The 23,794-nt window shown below is 44.2% G+C and overlaps 1 protein-coding gene across 5 annotated transcripts in view; it reads left to right on the top strand.

Annotated features, from left to right (window-relative positions):
• LOC134344502 (exportin-1-like) overlaps positions 1-23,794 on the top strand; it is a 129,368-nt gene that overhangs the window by 46,004 nt on the left and 59,570 nt on the right. For 4 of the 5 annotated variants that reach the window (XM_063044407.1, XM_063044422.1, XM_063044441.1 and 1 more), the window contains 2 exons: positions 18,052-18,177; positions 20,135-20,236. In XM_063044407.1, the coding sequence (XP_062900477.1) occupies positions 18,052-18,177; positions 20,135-20,236 (228 nt within the window). Of the gene's footprint in view, positions 1-15,755; positions 15,920-18,051; positions 18,178-20,134; positions 20,237-23,794 lie in introns of those variants that run through there. The other variant, XM_063044417.1, reaches the window with a different exon arrangement.

A 23,794-nucleotide genomic window follows, 5' to 3' on the forward strand; every position in this document is an offset into this window, starting at 1 on the left:
CTTGTCATTTCTCTTAGTGATTTAGTACAATTAGTCATACAACTAGTACATCAGGTAGGACTTGTTTTATTCCCTTCTTCCCTGGTTTCGAATAAGGGAGGAAATTAACACCCTGTAGCTGTATTTTATGGAGCGTTCTCAGCACACACATGTCCTAAAGATCGGCTTTTTTTTGTAACATGTACATCAAAATGTATCATTTTGCTTCAAATCAAATCAGCGAGGATTGTGCTGGGCAGCCCACAAGTGCGGCCACACGGTGTGGCATGCCCACAACACTCAAACCTCAACGGTATGTCTTTGGAATGTGGCGGAAATCCCACGTGGTCGTGGGGAGAACGTACAAGCTCCTTACAGGCAGTGGCTGGAATCAAACCGGATCTTACAGCTGATGGTGTAAAGCGTTGTGCTAATCACCAAGCCATTGTGCCACTCTTAACCTATCATTGCCACTGTCAAATCTCGTTTGCATTGGACCTTTTGCTATGGGGACTGATAGAAGACAGGTCTTTCTTACCCGTAAATCCCAATAATTGTCCACTACGTTATTGCATATGTAAAGGTTGGAGCTGTGGCTCAGGGATTCCCACTCTTGTTTCCAGGTCGGCAGTTTCCACTCCTGGTTTGCTTCAGTTCAGCACTTCATCTGGACCCTCCAGCCCTAATGGGGGTGGGGGGGGGAAGAAGATGGCGCGATGACTGTGCGCGCAGCCACTTCGGTGATGATATCTGTTATCTGTCAAGTAGGGGACTGTGCACAATCCTAATTTGATGGAGACAGATGTGAGAGCACAGTGGAACATCTGGAAAACTTCTGAAATGCCCGCTTCGCTACCGCTGCTACTGTGTGGTAACCGGAATCTCCGGAGCTGACAGCCCCTGAAATCCTCGGCTTTGCGTGTTTCAGCGACCGGGGAGAGGTCGAAGGCGCTCGGCAGAGGATGGCGTTGGGGAGGTTGTATCGGAGAGGCTGCTCGGAAGCTTGGAGTTTTCGGATGGATGGACTCGGTCGGCTGGGCTCAGCTGCTTCCAAGGTATCGGCAAGTTGACGGTGCCTGGAGGTTTATGGCAGGAGTTTCTCCCTTTTGCCGCCTGCTATCGGAGACTCTGGAGTCGATCGACTTGGGACTTTGAGAATTTTCTTTTACTGTGCCTATGGTCTGTTCTTTATCAAATTATGGTATTGCTTTGCACTATTGTAACTATATGTTACAATGATGTGGTTTTGTCAGTGTTAGTCTTTGGTCTGTCTTGTTTTCTGTGATATCACTCTGGAGAAACATTGTATCATAATGCATGTATGCATTTCTAAATGACAATAAAAGAGGACTGAGTGTTCTTATAATCTAAATCTAATGAAAAGTCTCTGCCTGAAATGTTGACACCTGCATAGATGCTGCCTGGCTCACTGTGTTCCTCCAGCATTTTGTGTGTGTGTTGCAGAAGGTTGTGTGTTTCGGCTCTTTGTAACGTACAGAGATTATGTAAAGTTCTATACTGCAGGGGTGCTACACTGCCCTCCAGATGAGCGATAAAAACAAGAGGCCCTGCCTGCCCTTTGACACTGGTTTGAAAAAGTTTGCATCAGTATTTCTAAAGCAGCATATTGAATGTGTCGTTTCAATGCCAATTGTGTGGAAGTTGTTGTGCTTTCCTTTATAAGTAACATTTAATTAACTGTGTTAATTCAGGTTCATTATTGGAATAATAGAAGTTACTACGCAGGTGGTACATTTCCTTGTGATGTGCAGGAGGGAAATTGCAAAGAGAATTGGATGTAATTGGTAAATTATTTTAAGAAACTCTAAAAGGGAGTCCTTGCCAATTATAACAGGGTGATGTCTTTAAAGGGAAAACTTAGAGCCACCTCTACACAATTTGTGATCTGAAACACATTAAGTAGAGAATAAGTTGTAACTTTGAAACGATGTTGGAGAAAAACTTCAGAGGGCAGAGGAGTTGTAGTTATTAGATATTAGTTTTAAAAAGCTATCTTGGCATGGTAGGCTAAACAAGAACGATGTTTGATCATTCTAAAAGCAAATTTTACTTTGGAACTGGCAGTGGCCAAAATGCTCCGAGCTTCTGTTTTATGCATGGACCAGTGAGTTTGTGAGCTTGTCAAATTTCCATTTTTTTTTAAAAGACAGGTTTGGTTTCATGTTGACTTTTGTATTATTTTCCAAAGAAATAATCATGGAAAAACAACTGCTATGAAACCTCTTTGTTTTTCATTCCGTGTAGTATTTGACTAACCAGGTATCACTGTAGCGCCCTCTGGGTGAGATGGCCCATAATTTATCCATTGCTTTTATGTTAGACTATGCAGGTTGAGTGATGGATTAGGAACGGAGAAAATTTTGTCTGACCAGCATTACTGTGAAGTAGTAGGTTTCCGTTTCTATCTAGAAAATGCTTGAGCATGATCTTGAAGTAGTAATTGTCTTCTCCACAGAGGTGACCTGACCAGCTGAGAATTTCCTTTTATTTTTCTGATTTTTTTCCCCCCAAATTAGATCCTCAGCACCCACAGCATTTTGCCTTGTGTTAAGGTTCACAATTCTGTTGTGAGCCTCAATTGGGTAGGCTTGTTAGGCTGCCAGTGCCTGACATAAAAGAAATTTTTTAAAAAAAGCATGCAGGTGCTGGAAGTCTGAAATGAAAGGTCTTTAATCTAAATCGCTGACTCTTTTTCTTTCCTCAGCCACAGCTGACCTGATTTTTCCTATCACGCTTTGTTCTGATCCCAGTGTGTGGAATAGTTGTATGTAGCTGGATTAGTTAATGGCTTACTAGAAATGTAATATTTGCGAATGATCTGAAACTACTGAACGTAATTGATCAGAAGTATATCTAAGCATTTTCTGACTAATTAAAACCTTAATTTTCTGAAGTCTTGCTGAGAAAGTAATAGCTGTGGAATAAATTATTCTCAGGACCATTTATGAACTGGGTGTCTCACTCCAGCTGCGAGGAGTATTGGCCCGGGAGTTGGATTGGAGTTGTGCCCAGTAACTTGTGTGGAAACTAACTGATGTGCTTCTTTCCTTTACGACATGAATAACGTTTAAATAGCTTTGCTACTTTGGCTTCATTACTGGAATAATGAAAGTAATTTTACAAGTACATTCCTCTCAAGTGCTCAGAGTCAGAAAGGTGATGTATTTATTGTTTAAGACTGTAAGACATGGTGCATAATTAGGCTGTTTGGCCCGTCGTATCTTCTCTGCCGTTTATGGTTGATTTATTGATGCAGTTATAAAGAAGGCAAGACAGCAGCTATACTTCATTAGGAGTTTGAAGAGATTTGGCATGTCAACAAATACACTCAAAAATTCTATATATGTATCGTGGAGAGCATTCTGACAGGCTACATCACTGTCTGGTATGGAGGGGCTACTGCAGAGGGTTGTAAATCTAGTCGACTCCATCTTGGAAATTAGCCTACAAGGAGCGGTGTCTCAGAAAGGCAGTGTCCATTATTAAGGACCTCCAGTACCCAGGGCATGCCCTTTTCTCACTGTTACCATCAGGTAGGAGGTACAGAAACCTGAAGGCACACACTTAACGATTCAGGAACAGCTTCTTCCCTTCTGCCATCCGATTCCTAAATGGACATTAAACCTTTGAACATTACCTCACTTTTTAATATTATTTCTGTTTTGCATGATTTTTAATCTATTCAATATATGTATACTGTAATTTATTATTTTAAATTTTTTTCTATATTATGTATTGCATTGAACTACCGCTAAATTAACAAATTTCATGTCACATGCCGATGATAATAAACCTGATTCTGACTATCCCTCTCAACCCCATTTCCTTCCATTCTCCCCATAACCTTTGACACCCTTAGTAACAAAGAACCTATCAACCTCCACTTTAGATGTAACCAATGACTTGGCCTCCACAGCGGTCTGTGGCAATGAGTTCCACTGGTTCACCACCCTCGAGCTTGGGTTCCCAAGCATATGCCAGTGAGCCTTACCATTAACCGAGGGACCCATAGACTCCAGATTGGGAACCCCTTCCCTAGCTAAAGAAATTCCTCTTCATTTCTGTTCTAAAGGGATGTCCTTGTAATCGGAGGCTGTGCCGTCTGGTCCTAGATTCCCCCACTATCGGAACATCCTCTCCACTTCCAGTATATCTAAACCTTTTAATACTGAATAGCTCAGGTTTCAATTAGATGCCCCCCCCCGCCCCATTCCTCTAATCTCCAGTGAGTACAGGTCTGGAGCCATCGAATGCTCCTCATACATTATGGCCAAAGAAGTTAAAGGGCATGAAGGCATGAGCCTGTGGTTATTACGCAAACAAGTCTTACTAACTCTTCCTTCAGTTAGTCCTGACGAAGGGTCTCGGCCTGAAATGTCGACTGTACCTCTTCCTAGAGATGCTGCCTGGCCTGCTGCGTTCACCAGTAACTTTGTGTGTAGCCTGTGGTTAGGTTGATTGGGGTACAAGAATAGTCGTTGGGTTAGGATCTAAATTGTTACTTGTTTAGCTTTCTATGTTTGTGTAATCACCTGTTTGTCTATAAATATTCAGTAGGAAAGAATCAGGTTTATTATCAGTGGCATGTGACGTGAATTTTGTTAAGTTAGCAGCAGCAGCAATACATAATCTAGCAGAGAGAAAAAAAAATAAATCAATTACGGTATATGTATATTGAATAGATTTTTTAAAAAACATGCAAAAACAGGAATACTGTATATATTTTTTTAAAAGTGAGGTAGTGTCCAATGATTCATTGTCCATTTAGAAACAGGTGTCTGGAGAGAATGTCACAGGATAACTGTGCATAGTCCACACACATGGCACCCAAGGTCAGGATTGAACTGAGAGCTGGATCTGTGCTGTTGCAGCATTAATGCTAATCCTGAACTGCAAATACTTACATGTAGTCACCCTGAACATATCTCGCAGTAAGGAGGCTCGGTATATATTTTTTAATAGTCATCCTGGATTCTGGGATTGAAAGGCTTGTCATATGAGGCACATTCGATGGCTCTGGAATTCAGAAGAATTCTCATTGAAACTTTTTGAATGTGAATGTGCGGAGGATGTTCCCAATGTTGGGGGAGTCTAAAACCAGATGACACAGCCTCAGAATAGAAGGAAGTCCATTTTAGAATGGAGATGAGGAATTTCATTAGTCAGAGAGTGGTGAATCTGTGGAATTCGTATGCATGGTCAGCCGTGGAAGCCAAGTCTTTAGGGATACTTAAGGCAGTGGTTGACAGATTTTGATTGGTCAGGCCATGAAGAAATATGAGGAGAAGGCAGAATATTGGGGATGAGAGGGAAATAGATCAGCCATAGTGAAATGGCAGAGCAGACTTGATGGGCCAAATGGCCTAATTCTGCTCCTATACCTTCTGACCTTATGGCCTTAGTTAGATCCCAGTCTGAGGACCTTCTGATTCCCAAACTTGATGCAGCCATTTGGGTCCTATCTGTCTCATTTTGAATAGCCAAGCTGAAGTACAGCACAGAAACGTGTCCTCAGTGGATAGCTGAACAGGGCTATAATCTACGGATGCCCTGTTTGTGCTGTCCGTCAAGTACCAACCTATCCTCATCCCATTTACCAGTATTGGCTCCTTGGTGGATCAAGTGCTTGTCCGGACACTGCAAAGTTTTGAGAGTCCGATTCAGATTTATTTGTCACAAGTATGTTGAAACTTACAGTGGAATATATCACTTAGTGCTGTAATGTATGGTGACAGTTGCAGGCTGCCCTAGCGCAACCTAGAGACGTGCTGGGGTCAGACTGCAAATATCGCCACTCATTCTGGCACCAACATAGCATGTCTTAAGGTTGTCATAACCGGGGTAGCTATTGGGGACAAGCTCCCTCTACCCATTAAATGCTCCCAATCCTGTACGTCTCAAATAGCCTCTGACAACCAAGTCCGGCTCCTGGCCTTCGCGTGTGGCTTAGTTAGTTAGCCAGGCGGAGCAGTTTCTACTGACGGGAAGGGGCAAGGGTGGGTTACTGGCACCTTAAAACCAGTTGCTTCAGGCAGATGGGGCATGTCAGCTGTGGTTGGCATCTCATCTGGAGGAAGGAAAACTCTGATCTCAAACTTGGCACTGCTTTGCAGCTGCACCCACTCATGGGGAAGGCTTCCGGAATAAACCCTGAGGGAAAACTCCAGAGCTGGAGTCCCTGAGGCAGTCCTACATTGAGTTCAAAGCTGACAGGCAGCTCCTGCGATGCTGCTGGTACCAAACTGTATTGGTCTCTGTTGTTCCTTTGGGTTGATCAGCAGCAAGGTGGGGGGGGGGGGGAGTTTGCTACATGGGCAACAGCTAGCTCTCCATATCGTACCTCCCTAGCTTGTAAACAGCTGGGACAGACTATCCTTGGTCAACCCGGACCAACGTAGGCCTCAGCATACCGACGGTGTGACACAGAACAACACCGGCAACAACAAAGTAAGTCCCTCACACACAGACAGACCTTCAGCCCCCGGGCATGCCACCGCCCCTCTATTTCTGCCACCCTGTTGGACAGCGTTTTGTAAACTCCAAACACCCTCTGGGTGGAAAATACTTCCTCATATTTTTGCACGCTGCTCTCAGGAGCTTTTCTGCCCCAGGGGAAGCAAAGCCAGTCTAACAGTGACGCTCCATCCCAGGGAACAGCTGGAATGTAGTGGCGTGCGTTCTTCACAGTAAAGTAAGATGAAGATTAGCATTGCGATTTTGTGTGTGTGTTACTCTGGATTTCCAGCCATTTGCAGAATCTCCTGCATTTAGATTAGTTTTAATTGTCACATGCACATCGAAACATACGGCGAAATATGTCATTTTGCATCAATGACCAACACAGACTGAAGATGTGCCGGGGTGGAGCCCGTAAGTGTCGCCAGGCTCCTGGTGCCAACGTGGCATACTTGCAATTTATGTATCCTGACTTGCACATCTTTCGAACGTGGGAGGAAGCTGGCCCGGGAGAATACACAAACTTCTTATGGACTAGTGGCCGGAATTGGATCTCGATTGCTGGAGCTGCAGAGCATTAACGCTAACCCTTGCGCAACTGTGCCGGCTAGAATTCCTTTTGGAGCTGCACGGAGGCTAGCCACTTCCCTGCGCCATCCTGGAACAAGGTATCGAAGACCACAAGGGAGTGAACTCTGCAGGGAAGTAAATGAAGTGAACACAAGAGGCTTAAATGTTAGTCATAACTACGGGCTTTCAGCGAAGTCTTAAAAGAAGCAGCGGATCTAATTGCTTGGGATGGCCAGCAATAATGAGGTGCTCTCTCTCTACACCTTTAAAACTGGTTTTCTCACACTCTTCCCAGTTCTGATGAAAAAACCCTGACCTGAAACAATGACTTTCTTTTCCTCCCCCATGGATGCGACCCAATTTGCTAAGTTGTTTTCTGTTCAGTTTCGGATTAAAATTAGGAATAAGCATGGTTTTTTTTTCTTCCTCTGTTAAAGTGGCTGCACATTTGGATGCAGTACCCTCTCGGGGGCCACTCGAAGGTTTTTATTCCTTTGTTAAATGTGTTTTTTGTGATCACAAGACAATACTGGACTTCGGGTATAGTAGGTCTGCCGTATCAGTGAGCTGCCCGTTGGTCAGAGTAACCAGCTGGTGTGTCAGAGGAGGAGCTGGCCGGCAGGTTGGAAGAGCTGACGTGGGTGCGGACCGTGTTGGTGCCGGCTACTCGAAGGCATCAGAGTCGGTGTGCGACGGCAGCCTGCAGTATAACCATGGGTGATTGTCTTGGACATTTTTCTGTTGTAGTGAGGACTAGACCTCAAGCCACGTGTTTGCCTGGGGCTGCAGTTGAGGTGAGGAGACACCAAAGGAGGTGCAGCATGGCATCCGTGCTCAGTTGGGGGCTGCCCTCTCCCGTGGGTACTGCCCTCCAGTGTTCGATGGTGGAATGACCATACATTGCCAGGAACTGTACCATCAATTTGTGGGAACATATCACTCAGGGTCTTGGACTAGATATGTGTTTTTTTTGCATAACTTTTTTTTCTTGTTATTTTGAATGTTCTGTGTATGTTCTGCACCTTGGCCCTGGAGGAACACTATTTTGTTCAGCTGTATCCATGTATAGTTGAATGATAAGTAAACTTGATTTGATTTGATGGAAAGTATCCTAACTGGTTGCACCATGACCTGGTATGGAAACGTCGATGCCTAGTTTTGGAAAAGTCTACCAAGAATGATAGATACAGCCCAATTCATCGCTGACAAAGCCCTCCCCACCATTGAGCACATTTACATGGAGCTCTGCCACAAGAAAGCAGCATCCATCATCAAAGACCCCACCATCCAGGCCATGCTGTCTTCTCACTGCTACCGTCAGGAAGAAGGAGCTTTAGGTACCACACCACCAGGTTCAGGAACAGTTATTACCCCTCAACCATCAGGCTCCTGAACCAGTGTTGATAACTTCACTCACCTCAACACTGAACTGATTCCATAAACTATGGACTTACTTTCAAGAACCCTCCAGCTCAAGGTCTCATGATTATTTATTTGCAGGTTTTGTTTGTCAGTCTTTTGATGGATAGTTTTTTTTTGTAAATGCTAGTATATTTCTGTATTCTCCTGTAAATGCCTGCATGAAAATAATGTATGTGATTAAATATGCACACTTTGATAAGAAATTTACTTTGACTTTGAAACCGCCTCCCTTTTCCGTACATCCTCTGCGGCAAAATTGTGTTCCGTCTCTCGCGATGCCTCAGTCGGCGATACCCAGCCTGAAATCGGTCATCCACGGGGCCGCACCCCGGAGGAACCTGGAGAATGTTGGAAAATGGTCAGCCCACGAGCTCCAGGAACAGGAACTCCTCTGCTGTTTTTTTTTAAAAAGTGCAGTTTGAGTGCCACTTGCAGATCAGGACCTCGATCGAACCCCCAACTACCTTGAAAAGGGAAACAGGGACATTAAGGAGAAGAATTAAGGCTATTTTTCGCAGATGAGCTCAAAGAGGCAACCACTTGTCACCATCTTAACTCTGTCCACTGAGAACTTTAACCTCTCGCTTCGACAGTCTGAGGTACCTTGCTGCTTCAAGCAAGCTTCAGTTATACTAGTGCCTAAGAAAAATATGGTAACCTGCCTCACTGACAATCATCCAGAAGCACTTACATCCACAGTGACGAAGTGCTTTGAGAGGTTGGTGATGAAACACATCAACTCCTGCCTGAGAAGTGACTTGGGTCCACTCCAATTTGCCTACCGGCACAACAGGTCCACAACAGATGCCATTTCTTTGGCTTTTCAATCAAACCTGGAAAGATGCATACGTCACGGTGATAAAGTTTAAGGGGAAGGGGGATTCTCAAGATCCCTGTGAACAATGGATTCAGTACTGACAATGTCTGTGACTGCAGTGTGTTTGAATAATGTCTCACAGCTGCCTTCTTTGGAGCAAGATGATTAAAGTTTGCCCAGATCCACATCAGATGTCTCTGAGCTTTTCACACCTTTTGATTTTGACAAAAAGCAGAACCTGATGGAAATTAGACAGAACATTCCTTCCTTAATTAAAGCATAAATTTGTCGGATGTTCTTGTCTTTGTAATTAAGTTGTGGCTCCAGGAAACCAGGTAGGACATTCTTTTCTTTAATTAAGGTGGCTGGAGTGTCTTTAACAAGTTGATTGTACTTTTATACCAATAGTCCATTGACTTGGCTTGAATAGTTATCAAACTGATTGTTGTCTGTATCAATAGTCCATTGACTTGACCGAAATAGTTATCAAACTGATTGTTCTTTTGTATCGGTGGCTTTATACCTTCTGACAATTCTGACATTGGGCAGTGAATTTGTAGAACCGCCGGGGAGATGAGAAAGGTTCTTTCCCTGATGTTGGGTCCAAGTTCACTCACCGGCTGAGCTTGAAGAAATAAATGGGTGGAAAGATAGATAATGATCTTTTTGTGCTGTCGTTATTTGATCTAGCAAAGCTACGTTTACATTGATGCTCATTATCGTCTATAGTTCAGCAGTCAATACTAACATCACCTCAAAATTAATCAATAAGCTTCAAGTCCTTTGCCTCAATATCTCCTTGTGCAATACGATCCTCTTATTTCCCCAGTCAGTTCATCTTGGCAACAACATTTCCTCCACAATCTCCAACAGCACAGGTGCACCATGAGACTGTGTGGGTAACCCCCTGCTCTACACTTATGACTGTGAGGCTAAGCACAGCTCCAGTGCCACATTTAAGTTTCCTGATGATGCCACTGTCGTGGGCGGAATGAACATATACTGAAGGAGATTGAAAATTTGGCTGAGTGCTGTTACAACAGAAACCTCTTGCTCAATGTCGTCAAGACCAAGACCAAGGAGCTGATTGTTGACCTCAGGAGGATGAATCCGAGGTCCATGAGCCGGTCCTCATCAAGGGATCAGCGGTGGAAAGAGTCAGCAACTTTAACTTAGTGTTATCATTTCTGTGAATCTGTCCTGGGCCCAGCGCGTAAGTGCAATTGCACGAAAGCACGGCAGCACCTCTACTTCCTTAGAGGCTTGTGAAGATTTGGCATGACATCTAAACTTCGACAAACTTTTGTGGATTTGTGGTGGAGAGTATATTGACTGGCTGCACCGCAGCTTGGTATGAACACACCCATTCCCTTGAATGAGAAATCCTACAGCCCAGTCAGTCACAGATAAAATCCTCCCCACCGCTGAGCACAGCTAGATGAAACAGCGCAGGAAAGCAGCATCTGTCATCAGAGATCAGCACCACCCAGGTCATACTGTCCTCTCACTGCTGTCATCAGAAAGGAGGTACAGGAGCCTCGGGGCTCACAACACCAGGTTCAGGAACAATAACCAGAATCAGGTTTAATATCACCAGCATGTGTCGTGACATTTGTTAACTTAGCAGCAGCAGTACAATGCAATATATATATAAAAAAAAGTAAATCAATTGAAGTATATATGTATATTGAATAGATTAAAAATAGTATATAAAAAAACAAATAATATATATTCTTAAAAAAAAAGAGTCAGGTAATGTTCATGGGTTCATTGTCCATTTAAAAATCACATGGCAGAGGGGAAAAAGCTGTTCCCGAATTGTTGAGTGTGTGTCTTCAGGCTTCTGTACCTCTTTCCTGATGGTAACAATGACAAGAGGACATATCCAGGGTGTGATGGACATCGCCTTTCTGAGGCACCGCTCCTTGAAGATGTCTTAGATGCTATGGAGGCTGGTACCCAAGATGGAGCTGACTAATTTTACAACTTCCTGTAGCTTCTTATGGTCCTGTGCAGTAGCCCCCTGAGGAATTGGGGATATAAAAATTATTTTGAACCTATGTAACCTCTGGCTAAAAGAATAATTGGGACTGGATAGGAATTTTTGAACTAAAGTAAACTCTGCCTTACCAGCTTACAGAGAGACATTGAGAGATTGCTAACATTGTATTCTCGTTTGACTAAGGGGAGGAGAGCTCATCAATAAGGGCAGGAATGAACATCCATCTGTAATTAAATTGAAGCCTCGCAAAGGGAATCGCTGATGAGGAATGGACAGCACATCTGTCTGTAATTAAGCCTTGATCTAGCAGACTCTCTTATCTGTAACTAAGTTTTGGACAAATAGACTTGATTGGGCATATCAGTTCAAAATACATCCTGCAACAGTAATGTATGGGGCTTACTATGTATAAATATACGGCTGTAACCTGAGGGAGAAGGTCCCCTTGTCGGATGGTGGCAGTATTTACGTGCCTTCCCTTTGACTATTGGGTCTCAAACCTGCAGGAGGGTGCGCAATGAACTGTGGTAACTATAAAAAGCTGGTCTCCTGCATTTTATTCAGATTTGACTTCAACACCCACTCTTCCCCCCCCTCCCCCCACACCAGACAATTATTATCCCTCAACCATCAGGCTCTTGATCCAGAAGGGATAACTTCACTTGCCACATCACTGAACTGTTCCCACAACTGATGAACCTCTTCCTCTCATGTTCTTGATATTTATTGTTTGTTTATATATTTATTATTTTTTTTTCTTTCTGCATTTGCCTAGTTTGCTGTCTCTTGCACACCGGTTTTGCACAATGACTATGCCCTGTTGGGTGCAGTCTTTCATCGATTCTGTTATGATTATTGGGTTTATTGAGTATGCCCGCAAGAAAATGAATCTCAGGGTTGTATATAGTGACATTTATGTATGTACTTTGATAATAATATTGCTTTGAACTTTGCATGATGAATAGAGTGCTAGTGTTAGTGAAGAAACTCTGATGCAGTGGTTTGTTGAGGCATGGAATCAAGCTTCTGTCAGAAATGGCTAGAATGTTAAATCCATTTTGGCTTGTAAAAGGGACGTGGATACTTATTTAAAAAAATAATGTAGATTGGAGAGGCAGGAGGTTGGGATAAAGGGGGTAGTTTGGTGAGCTGGAGATTCAGTGACCCTCAGAGCTGTACAATTGTACAATTTTCATTACCTGTGTTAACCCAGGTATATTTACAGGAGTCTGAGTGGTGTTGGCTGGTGGGTTTCCATCCTTGCATGCATCATCTGGAGTTCATTCCTGACTACTCCCCCTCCCCAGTGCTGTACACAATCTCTTCCTCTCGATCTGTTCGTTTCTTCATGCATCCCAAAGACAGGTGGGCCACTAAATTGACCCATGAGTGGCAGAATTTTTGGGGAAAGTTGATGGGAATATGGGCAAACAAATGGAATTGATGTAAATGGTATGGCATTTTTAAAGTTTAAAGCAAATTTATTATCAGAGTACATATATGTTACCATGTACCACCCTGAGATTCATTTTCTTGTGGGCATACTCAACAGATCTATAGAATAGTAACTATAACAGGATCAATGAACAAGCACCCAACTGGGGCGTAAAACCAGAGTGCAAAAAACGACAAACTGCAAATACAAAAAGAAGAAGAAATGGTAATAAATAAATAAGTATCGAGAACATGAGATGTAGAGTCCTTGAAAATGAGTTGATTGGTTGTGGGGACATTTCAGTGATGGGGCAAATGAGGTTCAGGAGCCTTTGGTTCAGGAGCCTGATAGTTGAGAAGTAATAACTGTTCCTGAAGCTGGAGGTGGGTGACTCCTGAGGCTCCTGTACCACCTTCCTGATGGCAACCATGAGAAGGGAGCAAGTTCTGGGTGGTGGGGGGACCCTGTTGATGGATGCTGCCTTCCTGCGACTTCTGCAGATGTGAGATGGAGAGTACATTAACTGGCTGCATCACGGCCTGGTACGGAAACACCAATGCCCTAGAACGGAAAAGTTGTGCAGAAGGTAGTGGATACAGTCTAATTCATCATGGATAAAGCCCACCCCAACCTCATTGAGCAGATCTACACAGTATTGTCAGAACCAACAAAAACGATGCTTCTTGTAAAGTGTGAATGTAATGTGGGGAGAATGGGTTCAACGTTTTCAGTGTCGGGGAACTATTTGACATTCACAGTTCATGAATTGTGGGCCATGTGGGGGCAAATAGGGTAACGGGACCTGCTTACATGGGCACCCTGGCCAGTGTGGAGGAGTCGGTCGGTTTGAAGATCCTCTTTCCAAGCTCTGTTACTCTATGCGGGTGCACAATGGTCACTGGAATTTTATGGGCAGCAGGGCTGTTTGTGTGCTGTGGGAGTATCTGTTGTATCCATGCCAACATGGAAACCCCACGCTAGGTGAGGAAAGTCCGGTAAAGTTCTCTGCTTTGCATTTGGAAATACCTGGCAGCTTAGTCTGATATCAAGCACAAATAGGAGCTTTCGGTGACACCTGTTTTGTATGTTCCCAGTTCCTCTGTCACGTAGGAGAGTTAGAAACAGCATTAGATTGACTGCTCTGCAGAGAAGACAGCAGGCATGTCCCCTCTGTTTATTTCTTAGGCCACTGAGGGAAACTGGCTCATTCAGTAGTGGCAGGAGTACGTTGGCTGGCTTTGAGGTCAATAGGCCACTCGCATCCACCCCCAGTATCAGCCCATTTGTTATAGAGACATAGATCAAGGATAGTGCAAGGAAGCAGGCACTTCGGTCCAATTGGTCCATGCTATCCAACGTTCCCATCTAAGCTAATCCATTTTGCCCATGCTTGGCCCATATCCCTTTAAACCAGGGGTTCCCAACCTTTTTTATGCCACGAACCCCTGCCGTTAACCAAAGGGTCCGTGAATCCCAGACTGGGAACCCCTGCTCTAAACCTTTCCAATCCGTGCGTCTGTTAAATGCGGATGTATCTGCTTTATCTAGTTCCTCCGGCAGCAATTTCACGTACGGCTGCCCCTCCACGTGGGGGAGAAAGTCATTCCAACCCCTCAAAACGACATAGTGCACTTTATAAGCATTCTGACTGTTGCAAGCCGATTCAGTGCCAACAACTCTGAGAAATAACAACAGAAAGTTGCCCCTCAGATTCCTAATAAATCTCTCCCTAAACCTTTATCCCTTAGTACTTGATTTCCCCAGTCCTGTTAGCTGGACTTCCTCCGAGGACTGCTAAGATAGAGGGCTGTGAGACTAATGAATATCCTGCCACCACTGTGGTCTCAAAGCTAAGACAGCGAGCTGTTTACTTGTCCTGCACACTTCATGTACTTCTGAATTTTACATTACTATCCTATTTGTGATAATATTTTGTTTATGTGCTGTGTGTAATATATGTATTATGTTTGGGCTGTGGTTTGGAGGGACATTGTTTAGTTTGGTTGTATACATGTACAATCAGATGTTTTGTTTAGTTGTATGTATGTACATTGTTTTGTTTGGTTGTAAATATATACAGTCAGATGACAATAACCTTGAACTTGAAGATGAGTTGAAAAATAACTGCAGGTCCTGGAAACCCTCGGCAGGTCGAGAAGCAACAGTAGAATGAGATTTGGTTTCAGTCCTATTTTGGCTGCTGTCTGTGTGGAGATTGCACGTGCTGGTTGTGAGGACAATGGGCTGCTGTGGGTTGTCCCCTAGTGTGAAGGTGACGGGTACAATCTGTAGGGAGCTGATGGGAAGGTAGGGAGAGATTTAAAAAAAAGGATTAACCTGGATTATCAAGGATCAACTTTATTCACCATATACATTTACATCAGTTGGGAATTTGCTGTGCTGTGTTGGTGTGACATGCATAAAAACAGTATTCAACAATTGTAATGCATGAGGATTTATAGAAAAAGAGTATATAGGTTAAAGTACAGACGTGGATATTACTGCAGGGTTTAATTGTAAATGGGAAGCTGATAGTTGGTGCAGATTCTGTGAACCAAAGAGCCAGTTTCCATGCCAAATGACTAACTTTTCTAAGAATGCTGCATCATCTGCCTAGTCGGTATGGCCTTTTCTGTTCTATTTCTCAGAGATGTTAGATACAGAATGCCTTGATGAAAGCTGATACAGATGATGAGACTTAGGGATAGAATTAGGCCATTCGGTCCGTTGAGTCTCCTCTGCTATTTGATCATGGCTAATTTGTTTTCCCTCAGAACCTCGTTCTCCTGCCGGCTCCCCATAACCTTTGATACTTTTACTAATTAAGTACTTATCAACCTCCGCTTTGAACATACCCAGTGACTTTTCTTCCACAGCCGTCGGTGGCAATAAATTCCACAGATCCACCACCCCCTGTCTAAAGTGATTCCTCTTCATCTCTTTTCTCATAGGGTGTCCTTCTCTGAGTCAGAAGGTCATGTGTTCAAGTCCCACTCCAGATATATAAACACACTCTTAGGCACGTAGATGAAAGGAAAGTGAAGGACTCTGCAGGAGGGAAGGGTTAGATTGATCTTTACAGTAGGTTACAAGGTTCATCCAACGCTATGGGCCAAAAAGCCTGTACTGTGTTGCCGTGTTTGTTCTGTGTTCTCAGATTGGATGGTCGAGCACTGTGCGCTGGTGTATGATCTCAGAATTGTCTCTGCCTTGCCAGGTAATTGCTATAATTGGAGGAGAGGGGAAGATTTCTTCAGCGTTCTAAATAATTAGTGCAAGCATTGTTGACATTATATCATTGCTGCTTGTGAGATCTTGCTGTGCGCTGGTGTTACCCGGCGTGATGTATCCCTTGCTTCATCAGATAGACACAGTTTTGAGCTTCCTAGCAGAAGCTATTGGACAATCTGGCTTTGGTGTGGCTCCCTGTGAACCCTACTCCCCCAAGCTAGAAACTTGGTGTGCATAGTTCATTTGGGGCTGTGGATGATAGTGGCATGTTACTGTCTCACAACTCCACTGACCCAGGTTCGATTCTGGCTTCTGGCGTAAACCTGATCTCCCAATTGCCAATGTGGGTTTCCCCTGGGTGTTCCACCTTCATTCAATGGTGTGTTGGTTTTTATTAGTCCGGGCGTTTGAGTTCACGTGCTGTGACGTAATGTCACAACTCCATAAGACTCTGGTCAGACCGCTCTTGGAGTATCGTGCTCAGTTCTGGTCGCCTCATTACAGGAAGGATGTGCAAGGATGCATAGGAGATTTACGAGTGCTGCCTGGATTGGAGAACACATCTTAGGATAGGTTGAGTAAGCAAAGGCTTTTCTCTTTTGCGCGAAGGAGGATGAGAAGTGATTTGATAGAAATGTATAAGATGATGGGAAGCACAGATAAAGTGGACAGCCAGCAACTTTTTCCCAGAGCGGAAATGGGTAATACATGAGGGGATGAGCTTAGGTTGATCGGAGGAAAGTGCAGGTGGAATATTAGAGGTAGGTTTTTTTTTACACTAGGTGGCAGGTGCATGGAGTGGAGGGGGGAGCACGGACGGTAGAGGCAGATTCATTACGACATTTAGATAGGCAGATGAATGAAAGAAAATGGAGAACTATAAGGGTTAAATGAAGAAGGTTAAAAAGTCAGCAAACATCATGGTTGAAAGGGCCTCTACTGTTCGATGTTTTATGTTCCTCCCATAACCCAAAGATTTGCTGCTTGGTAATGTTAATTATCTCCACTAAAGAGTGGTGCAGAGTTGATTGGGTTGGTATGTTTGAGAAAGTGAGACAAAACCTTTATTTGGGGGGAAATGTGAACGATGGGTTTGTTGTGACAACTTGCATTGACTCGATGACCAAATGGCATTCTTCCATGTCATAAGGAAGCCTTAGTAATCATTAATGTGGCACAACCAAATGGAAAGTGGCACCCCTTCTATTCCATGTGAATTTAATATAGAGGGTGGTTGCAGCAATGTTCTCGCCCCCCCCCCCATCCCCATTGTTCAGTCCCCAGCTTACTCCCAAGGGTTGCAGTTTATTTTTTATTGAGATACAGCATGCAATCAGTCCTACCGGCCCTTCGAGCCATCCCACCCAGCAATCCTCTGATTTAATCCTAGCCTAATCACGAGACAATTTCTCAATGACCAATTGACCTAGCAACTGGTACGTCTTTGGACTGTGGGAGGAAGCCGGGACACCCGGAAGAAAACCCTTGCAGTCACTGGGAGAACGTAAAAGCACCCTTCACAATCTGTCCATAAGAGTTTCTATATCCTTTACACTTCTAGGCCCTGATCAAGGATCTTGACCCAAAACAGCAACTGTCCATCGATGCTGCCTGACCCTTCCCGAGTTCCTTCAGCTTTGTGTGTGTGTGTGTGTGTGTGTGTGTGTGTGTAACTTCAGAGTTAGAGTTGGTGAATTGGAGCTGAATTTGGTGACACAGTGGCATGGCGGTTTGCGCAGTGATTTACAGCACCAGCTGTGTAAGATCGGGTTTGATTTCTGCTGTTGTCTGTAAGGAGTTTGTACATTCTCCCCGTGAAGGCGTGGATTTCCTCCGGGCACTCCGGTTTCCAAAGATATACAGTTAGAGCTGGTGAGTTGTGGGCATGCTGTGTTGGTGCTGGAAGCACAGTGACACTTGTGGGCTGCCCAGCATGACCCACGCTGATTTGATTTGACTCAAGCGATGCATTTTTCACGTGTTTCAATGTGTCAAATAAAGCTAATTGTTTTAACTTTAAGAATGTGATCATTAATTGCTGCTCTTGTTGGAGGTAGAGACAATTCCTGGGGAAATCGTACTTCATATTTAACCTTTCTGCATCTCCTTGTCTTGCAGGACCCCATGCCAACAATTATGACCACCGACCACCCCGCACGTCAGCTTCTGGATTTTAACCAGAAGCTCGACATCAATCTGTTGGATAACGTGGTAAATTGTCTATATCATGGGGAAGGCCCTCAGGTGAGATTAACCATTGGGTGACCTCTCTTCCCCTTGTCAGTGGGTCTTGTGCGTGGGTTTGCACTTGTTAACATGCTGCAATGAAAGGTGTGACTGCAGTGGTGAGTGTGAAGAGGATATTGGGATTCAAGTTCTGGTTAGCTTATTGTCAGATATAGTTGCACTGCTGGCTTTTAGGGCAGCAGTGAAGTTTGGCAGTGTTCAGGGCTTTCTTCATCGTGCCAGTTGCTTCCTCTTGGTTTTTGCTACTGTCAGTCATGCAAGTCATGGGTGAAGACTCCGGAAAATGGTCGTACACGGATATAGGATTCTTCATTGGACCGGTCAAGGTTGTTGACCCTGAGCTGAACCCCCAAACCTGGAGGATCCGTGGACCACAGACAAGAGAAAGTCTGCAGATGCTGGAAATCCAAGCAACACACAGAAAGTGCTGGAGGAACTCAGCAAGTCAGGCAGCATCTATGGAAAAGAGTAAACAGTCGATGTTTCTTTTCTGTCTGCTCCTGATGCAGGGTCTCGGCTTGAAACGTCAACTGTTCTCTTTTCTGTAAATGCTGCCTGGCCTGCTGAGTTCCTCCCGCATTTTGTGTGTGTTGATCTGTAGACCAATGTTAGTCTGGCTTCCTCCCTTTGACCAGTTTGGCGTGGGTGAGCCTACCAAGAGCTAGAACACACAACCTTGACTCCAGCCAAAATGGCTGTGTGGGTTACTGAGGCACCAGGCTGCTGAACCTCACAACAAGGTTGTGGTCCTCTTGGAGAATTATCACCTACATGTCATGTGAAATCCTTTGCTTGCATGAAGCTCACAGAATAAACAGTGTGTCCTTGAGCAAGGCACTTAACCACACATTGCTCTGTCTGTGTGAGGAGTGGCGCGCCACACAGTCTTTGTTCCGTGCCTTGTAAGGCGTGAAAATGCCCGACGCTGGCCTCTTAGGCCTGAGTCGATGATCCCTCTTGCTGCAGTAATAAGTGAAACTGTAAATACAGCAATGAGCACAAAGCAACGAGTGAAGAAGAAACGTGAAGAAGTGCAAAAACTGAGAGAGGTATTGGTATGCATTCAGAAACATGGCAGCTCCAGTGGGGAGGGGATGTGAAAGTCATTGGTTCAGAAGTCTGATGTGTGGGTATGTTACCAGGACTGGGAAATTGTCATTCTGAGGAAATATTGAAAAGACTGGTGTGGTTTTTGGGTGGCGGGGTGGAGATAAGCCCCTACCAAAGCAGGTGTAAGGTGCTGCTTCCCTCCGCTAACCTGCAGGTCACTCCTGGACAAGGTGTAGCACATGCTCAGCCTTCCATCAGGGTCACGTGAAGCCATGGGAGTAGGTGGTGGATGGTCGTGTGAGCAGCTGGTGCAGATCCCAAGTCCTGGTTATGCAACCACCGACACCAGGCAAACAATCTCTGAAGAGTATTAATAATGGCTGGGGGGACCTGTCTTCTGCCCAGAAGAAGTCAGTGGCAAACCACTTCTGTAGGAAAAATTGCCCAGAACAGTCGCAGTCATGGGAAAACAATGATCGCTTTTGTCATATGACACAGCACATAAAGAACAAATGATGTGGTTTTAAGAGCAGAGGAGATGTGGGGGAGACTCAGTTGAGTTTCCTAAAGTTGTGTGTCTGACAAAAAATAAATGGGGAGGACCTATTTTACTTGGCAGAAACAACAAAACAGAGGAATAGAATTGTCGTAATTGGTGGAAGAATGGGGCTGGAGGTGTATGGGGTAAAACTTTCTTCCAGTGGATGGTAGGGTTCTGGACCTTGACTGTCCAAGAGGGAGGTAGGGGAAGAACCTTCATCTCACTTTAAAATTATTTGAATCCATGCTTGAGCAATTGTGACCTGCTCTGGAAGTGGGGATTGGGCTACTGTGGAAACGATGGACAGATGGTTGGTGAATGAACAAGGAACCAAAATCTACTGCTTTTGATTTTTCTTCTTAGCAACGAATGGCACAGGAAATATTAACTCATTTGAAGGAGCATCCAGACGCTTGGACCAGGGTGGACACCATTCTAGAGTTTTCCCAGAATATGAACACAAAGGTGAGTTAAGTGTCACAAATTAAAACTATATGTTATTAAACAAGATAAAAGGGATTAAAAAAAAAAATCCTACTTGTTTTTTAAAAGGCAATAGATGAACCATTCCTCATTGCCTGTGCCTTCTGAGGAACTCAAGGGGAGCTGCTAATTGGCCACTGAACCAGAATCAAAGAATTGTCAGGGCATGGAAGGAGAAGAGACAGCTTGTCAAATCTGAACTAGCTGTATGTCAGCGCAATCCAGCAAGTTCCACTCCAGCTCTTTTCCCCCAGAATCCTTGTCTTTCTTTCCACTTGGATATCTAGCTAACTTCCCTGTTGAATACTACAGCTGACTCTGCCTTCAGGCCTTTGTTTAATGATGTATCCCAGACCTTGCCCACTCACTCTGGAAAAACAGGTCTTTCTTGTCACCTCTGCTCTTTGACCTTTTCTGCCAATAGATCAACTCTGACCCCATTGTGGTTTTAAATACACTGCCAGATGTCTCCTTGACCTTCTCCATTCTCGCAACTGTCTCAGATTCTTCAGTCCGTCCACATGACTAGTGTCCTTTGTCCCTGGAATCATTCTCTGTTGCCCTATCACTGAATTTCTTCTACACCCACTTGGAAGTCTTTGCATGTTTCTTAAAATGCACTGCCCAGAATGGGACACAAAGCTCCAGCTGTGTTGACCAAAGTCAGTGTGAGTGTTCACATTATTTCCAAAAGACCACAAGACATAGGAACAAAATTAGGCCAATTGACTCTGCCCTGCCATTTGATTGTGGCTGATTTATTTTCCCTTGTAACCCCATTTTTCTGCCTTCTCCCCATAACCTTTGATGCCCTTACCAATGAAGTGACAATCTACCTCTGCTTTAAATATACCAAATGATATACATCTTCCCCAGCCATATGTCTCAATGAATTCCATGGATCCAACACCCTCTGGCTAAAGAAATTCCTCCTCATCTCTGTTATAAAAGGGACATCCTATTCTGAGGATGTAGCCTCTGGTCCGAGACACTCCCACTATTGGAAACATCTTCTCCACGTCCAGTCTGTCCAGGGCCTTTCAGTACTTGATATGTTTCAATGAGATCCCTTCTCTTTCTTCTAAACTCCAGCGAGTACAAGCCCAGAGCCATCAGATACTCCTCAAATGTTAACCCTTTCATTTCCAGGATCATCCTCATGAATCTCCTCTGGACCCTCTCCAATGCCAGCACATCCATTCTTAGAAATAGGGTCCCAAAACTGCTCTCAAATTGCAAACGTCCTTCCTTCTGTTCTCCAATTGTAAAGTCCAGAGCCCTATAAGTCTTTATAATCACTATCTCAGTCTGCCCTGCTGCTTCTCAATGAACAATGCACAAATACTCTGACTTCTCTTTTCATTCCCCTTTTAAAGTTTTCTTCTAATGTATATTGCCTCTTATTCTTCCTACCCTAATTGTAGCACTTTGCAATTCTCAGCACTAAATTTTAGCCGACCACCTGCTGGTTCTCCAATTCCTTCGAGTCTAGTACTATCCTTGGATGCAGCCATCCGATGCCACATTTCTTGCTGATCACACCTTTGCACTATTGGCGACGAACTAACGTTGGGCGCTGCGGTAGTGTGACACTTTCAGCTCGGGGAGATTCAGAGTTCAGTTCCGGTGCTGTTCTGTAAGGAGTGTCTGTACGTCCTGCTGGTGTGTGTGTGTGTGTGTGTGTGTGTGTGTGTGTGTCTTCTCCAGTTCCCTCCCACAATACAAAGATGTATTTCTAGGTTAATGGGTCATTGTAAATTGTCCTGTGGTTAGGTTAGGGTTAATCAGGTTTGTCAGGGACGCCGGAGGACCTCCTCCGCACTGTATCGCTAACTAAATAACAAGTTAGGAGCTTTTGTTGAAAGACCCAATGCAGTTCTTGGCATTAGTTTTTCTTTCAGGCTCATGTAGATGGAAATCTTGAAAAGAGAAACAGGTTTTCTTCTAGGAACCCAGAGGTAGGCTGCCAACACTTCAAACATTAAAGGATATGCCACAGATCTGTATCTCTTTTTTTTAAATGCTAAAATAGAAATTGCTGGAAGAATTCACCCAGTCAGCAGCTTCTGGGGAAAGAGAAAGCTGTCAACAGTTGGATCAGAAACCCTTTCCCTGAACTGGGGAAAGAGTGGAGATTTATGTTTTACAAAGCACAACTGAGGGCGGAGGGGAGGTGCAGATGAAAGACAGGTCAGGTGCTAAGGAGCAGGAGCATTGATCGTCACCAGGAAAATAAGATACAAGCATGACTGTGAGAACAGGAGCCTTGGATCCCACACCACCAGGTTCAGGAAGTTATTAGAACATAGAAACTTACAGCACATTACAAGCCCTTCGACCCACAATGTGCCGACCATGTAACCTACTCTAGAAACTGCCTAGAATTTCCCTAGCACATAGCCCTCTATTTTTCTAAGCTCCACGTACCTATCTAAGAGGCTGTTTTAAGATTTTATCCACTTCCACCACTGCCGGGGACAGTGCATTCTATGCACCCACCATTCTCTGTGTGGGAAAATATTACCCCTGACATCCCCTCAGTACCTGTTTCCAAGCCCCTGAAAACTGTGCCCTCTCGTGTTAGCCATTTCAGGCCAGGGAAAAAATCTCTGGCTATCCACATGATTGATGCCCCTCATAATCTTATACACCTCATCCTCCGTCGCTCCAAGGAAAAAAGGCCAAGTTCACTCAACCTATTCTCATAAGGTACGCCCTCCAATCCAAGCAACATCCTTGTAACTCTCCTCTGCACTCTCTCTGTAATGCCCACTATATTTATTATTCAACAATCATCAGGCTCCTGAACCACTGTGGCTATCCTAACTCGCCTCAACGCTGAACTAACTCTACAACTATTATTTATAGTTTTTCATAACTTCTATTGTATTTCTTTAGATGTTTCTAAATGCCTGCAAGAAAACTAACCTCAAGATGGGTATATGGTGACATAGACAGTACTTAAACAATAAATGTACTTTGAATTTGATCTTGGAATGGGAAACGTTGAGAAATCGGTTCACCTGACATCAGAGAGATTGGTTTTCATTCCAGAAGGTTGCAAAAGTGCCTAGATGAAAGATAAGACGTACCTTCTTCCACGCTTGGTTCCATAACCCTTATTTAACACTCCCACCCAGATGGCACTCTCACCCAGCCTTTGGGAAGAGGGAGTTCAGGCAATTTGCTATATCTGGAAAAAATTGTGTTGTATCTTTCGCGGATTCAGGAGGCCCTAAAGTCCTTTGCGGTGGTGGAATTCTTTGGAAGCATAGCCTGTGTGAATGAGGAACAGGGATTTGTGTTTACTTATCCAAGGGAGAAGGGAGGATTGAGGAAAGAGGTTGGGATAAGTGGCATTTAGTCCATCTTCATAACTTAAAGCTTGGTTTTCACAATGTGTTCTTTAGAACCACAACATTAAGTGACCGGAGATTTTAACTTTGAAACAGAGAATTCTGTGAACAGCCCTTCTCAAGTTGTGCATCGACACCTACTGGTGGAATGGCTTTGCCCAACTTTTGTCTTGAGGTGGAGAAC

Source organism: Mobula hypostoma, chromosome 1 (assembly GCF_963921235.1).
Source record: "Mobula hypostoma chromosome 1, sMobHyp1.1, whole genome shotgun sequence".
Lineage (NCBI taxonomy): Eukaryota > Metazoa > Chordata > Chondrichthyes > Myliobatiformes > Myliobatidae > Mobula > Mobula hypostoma.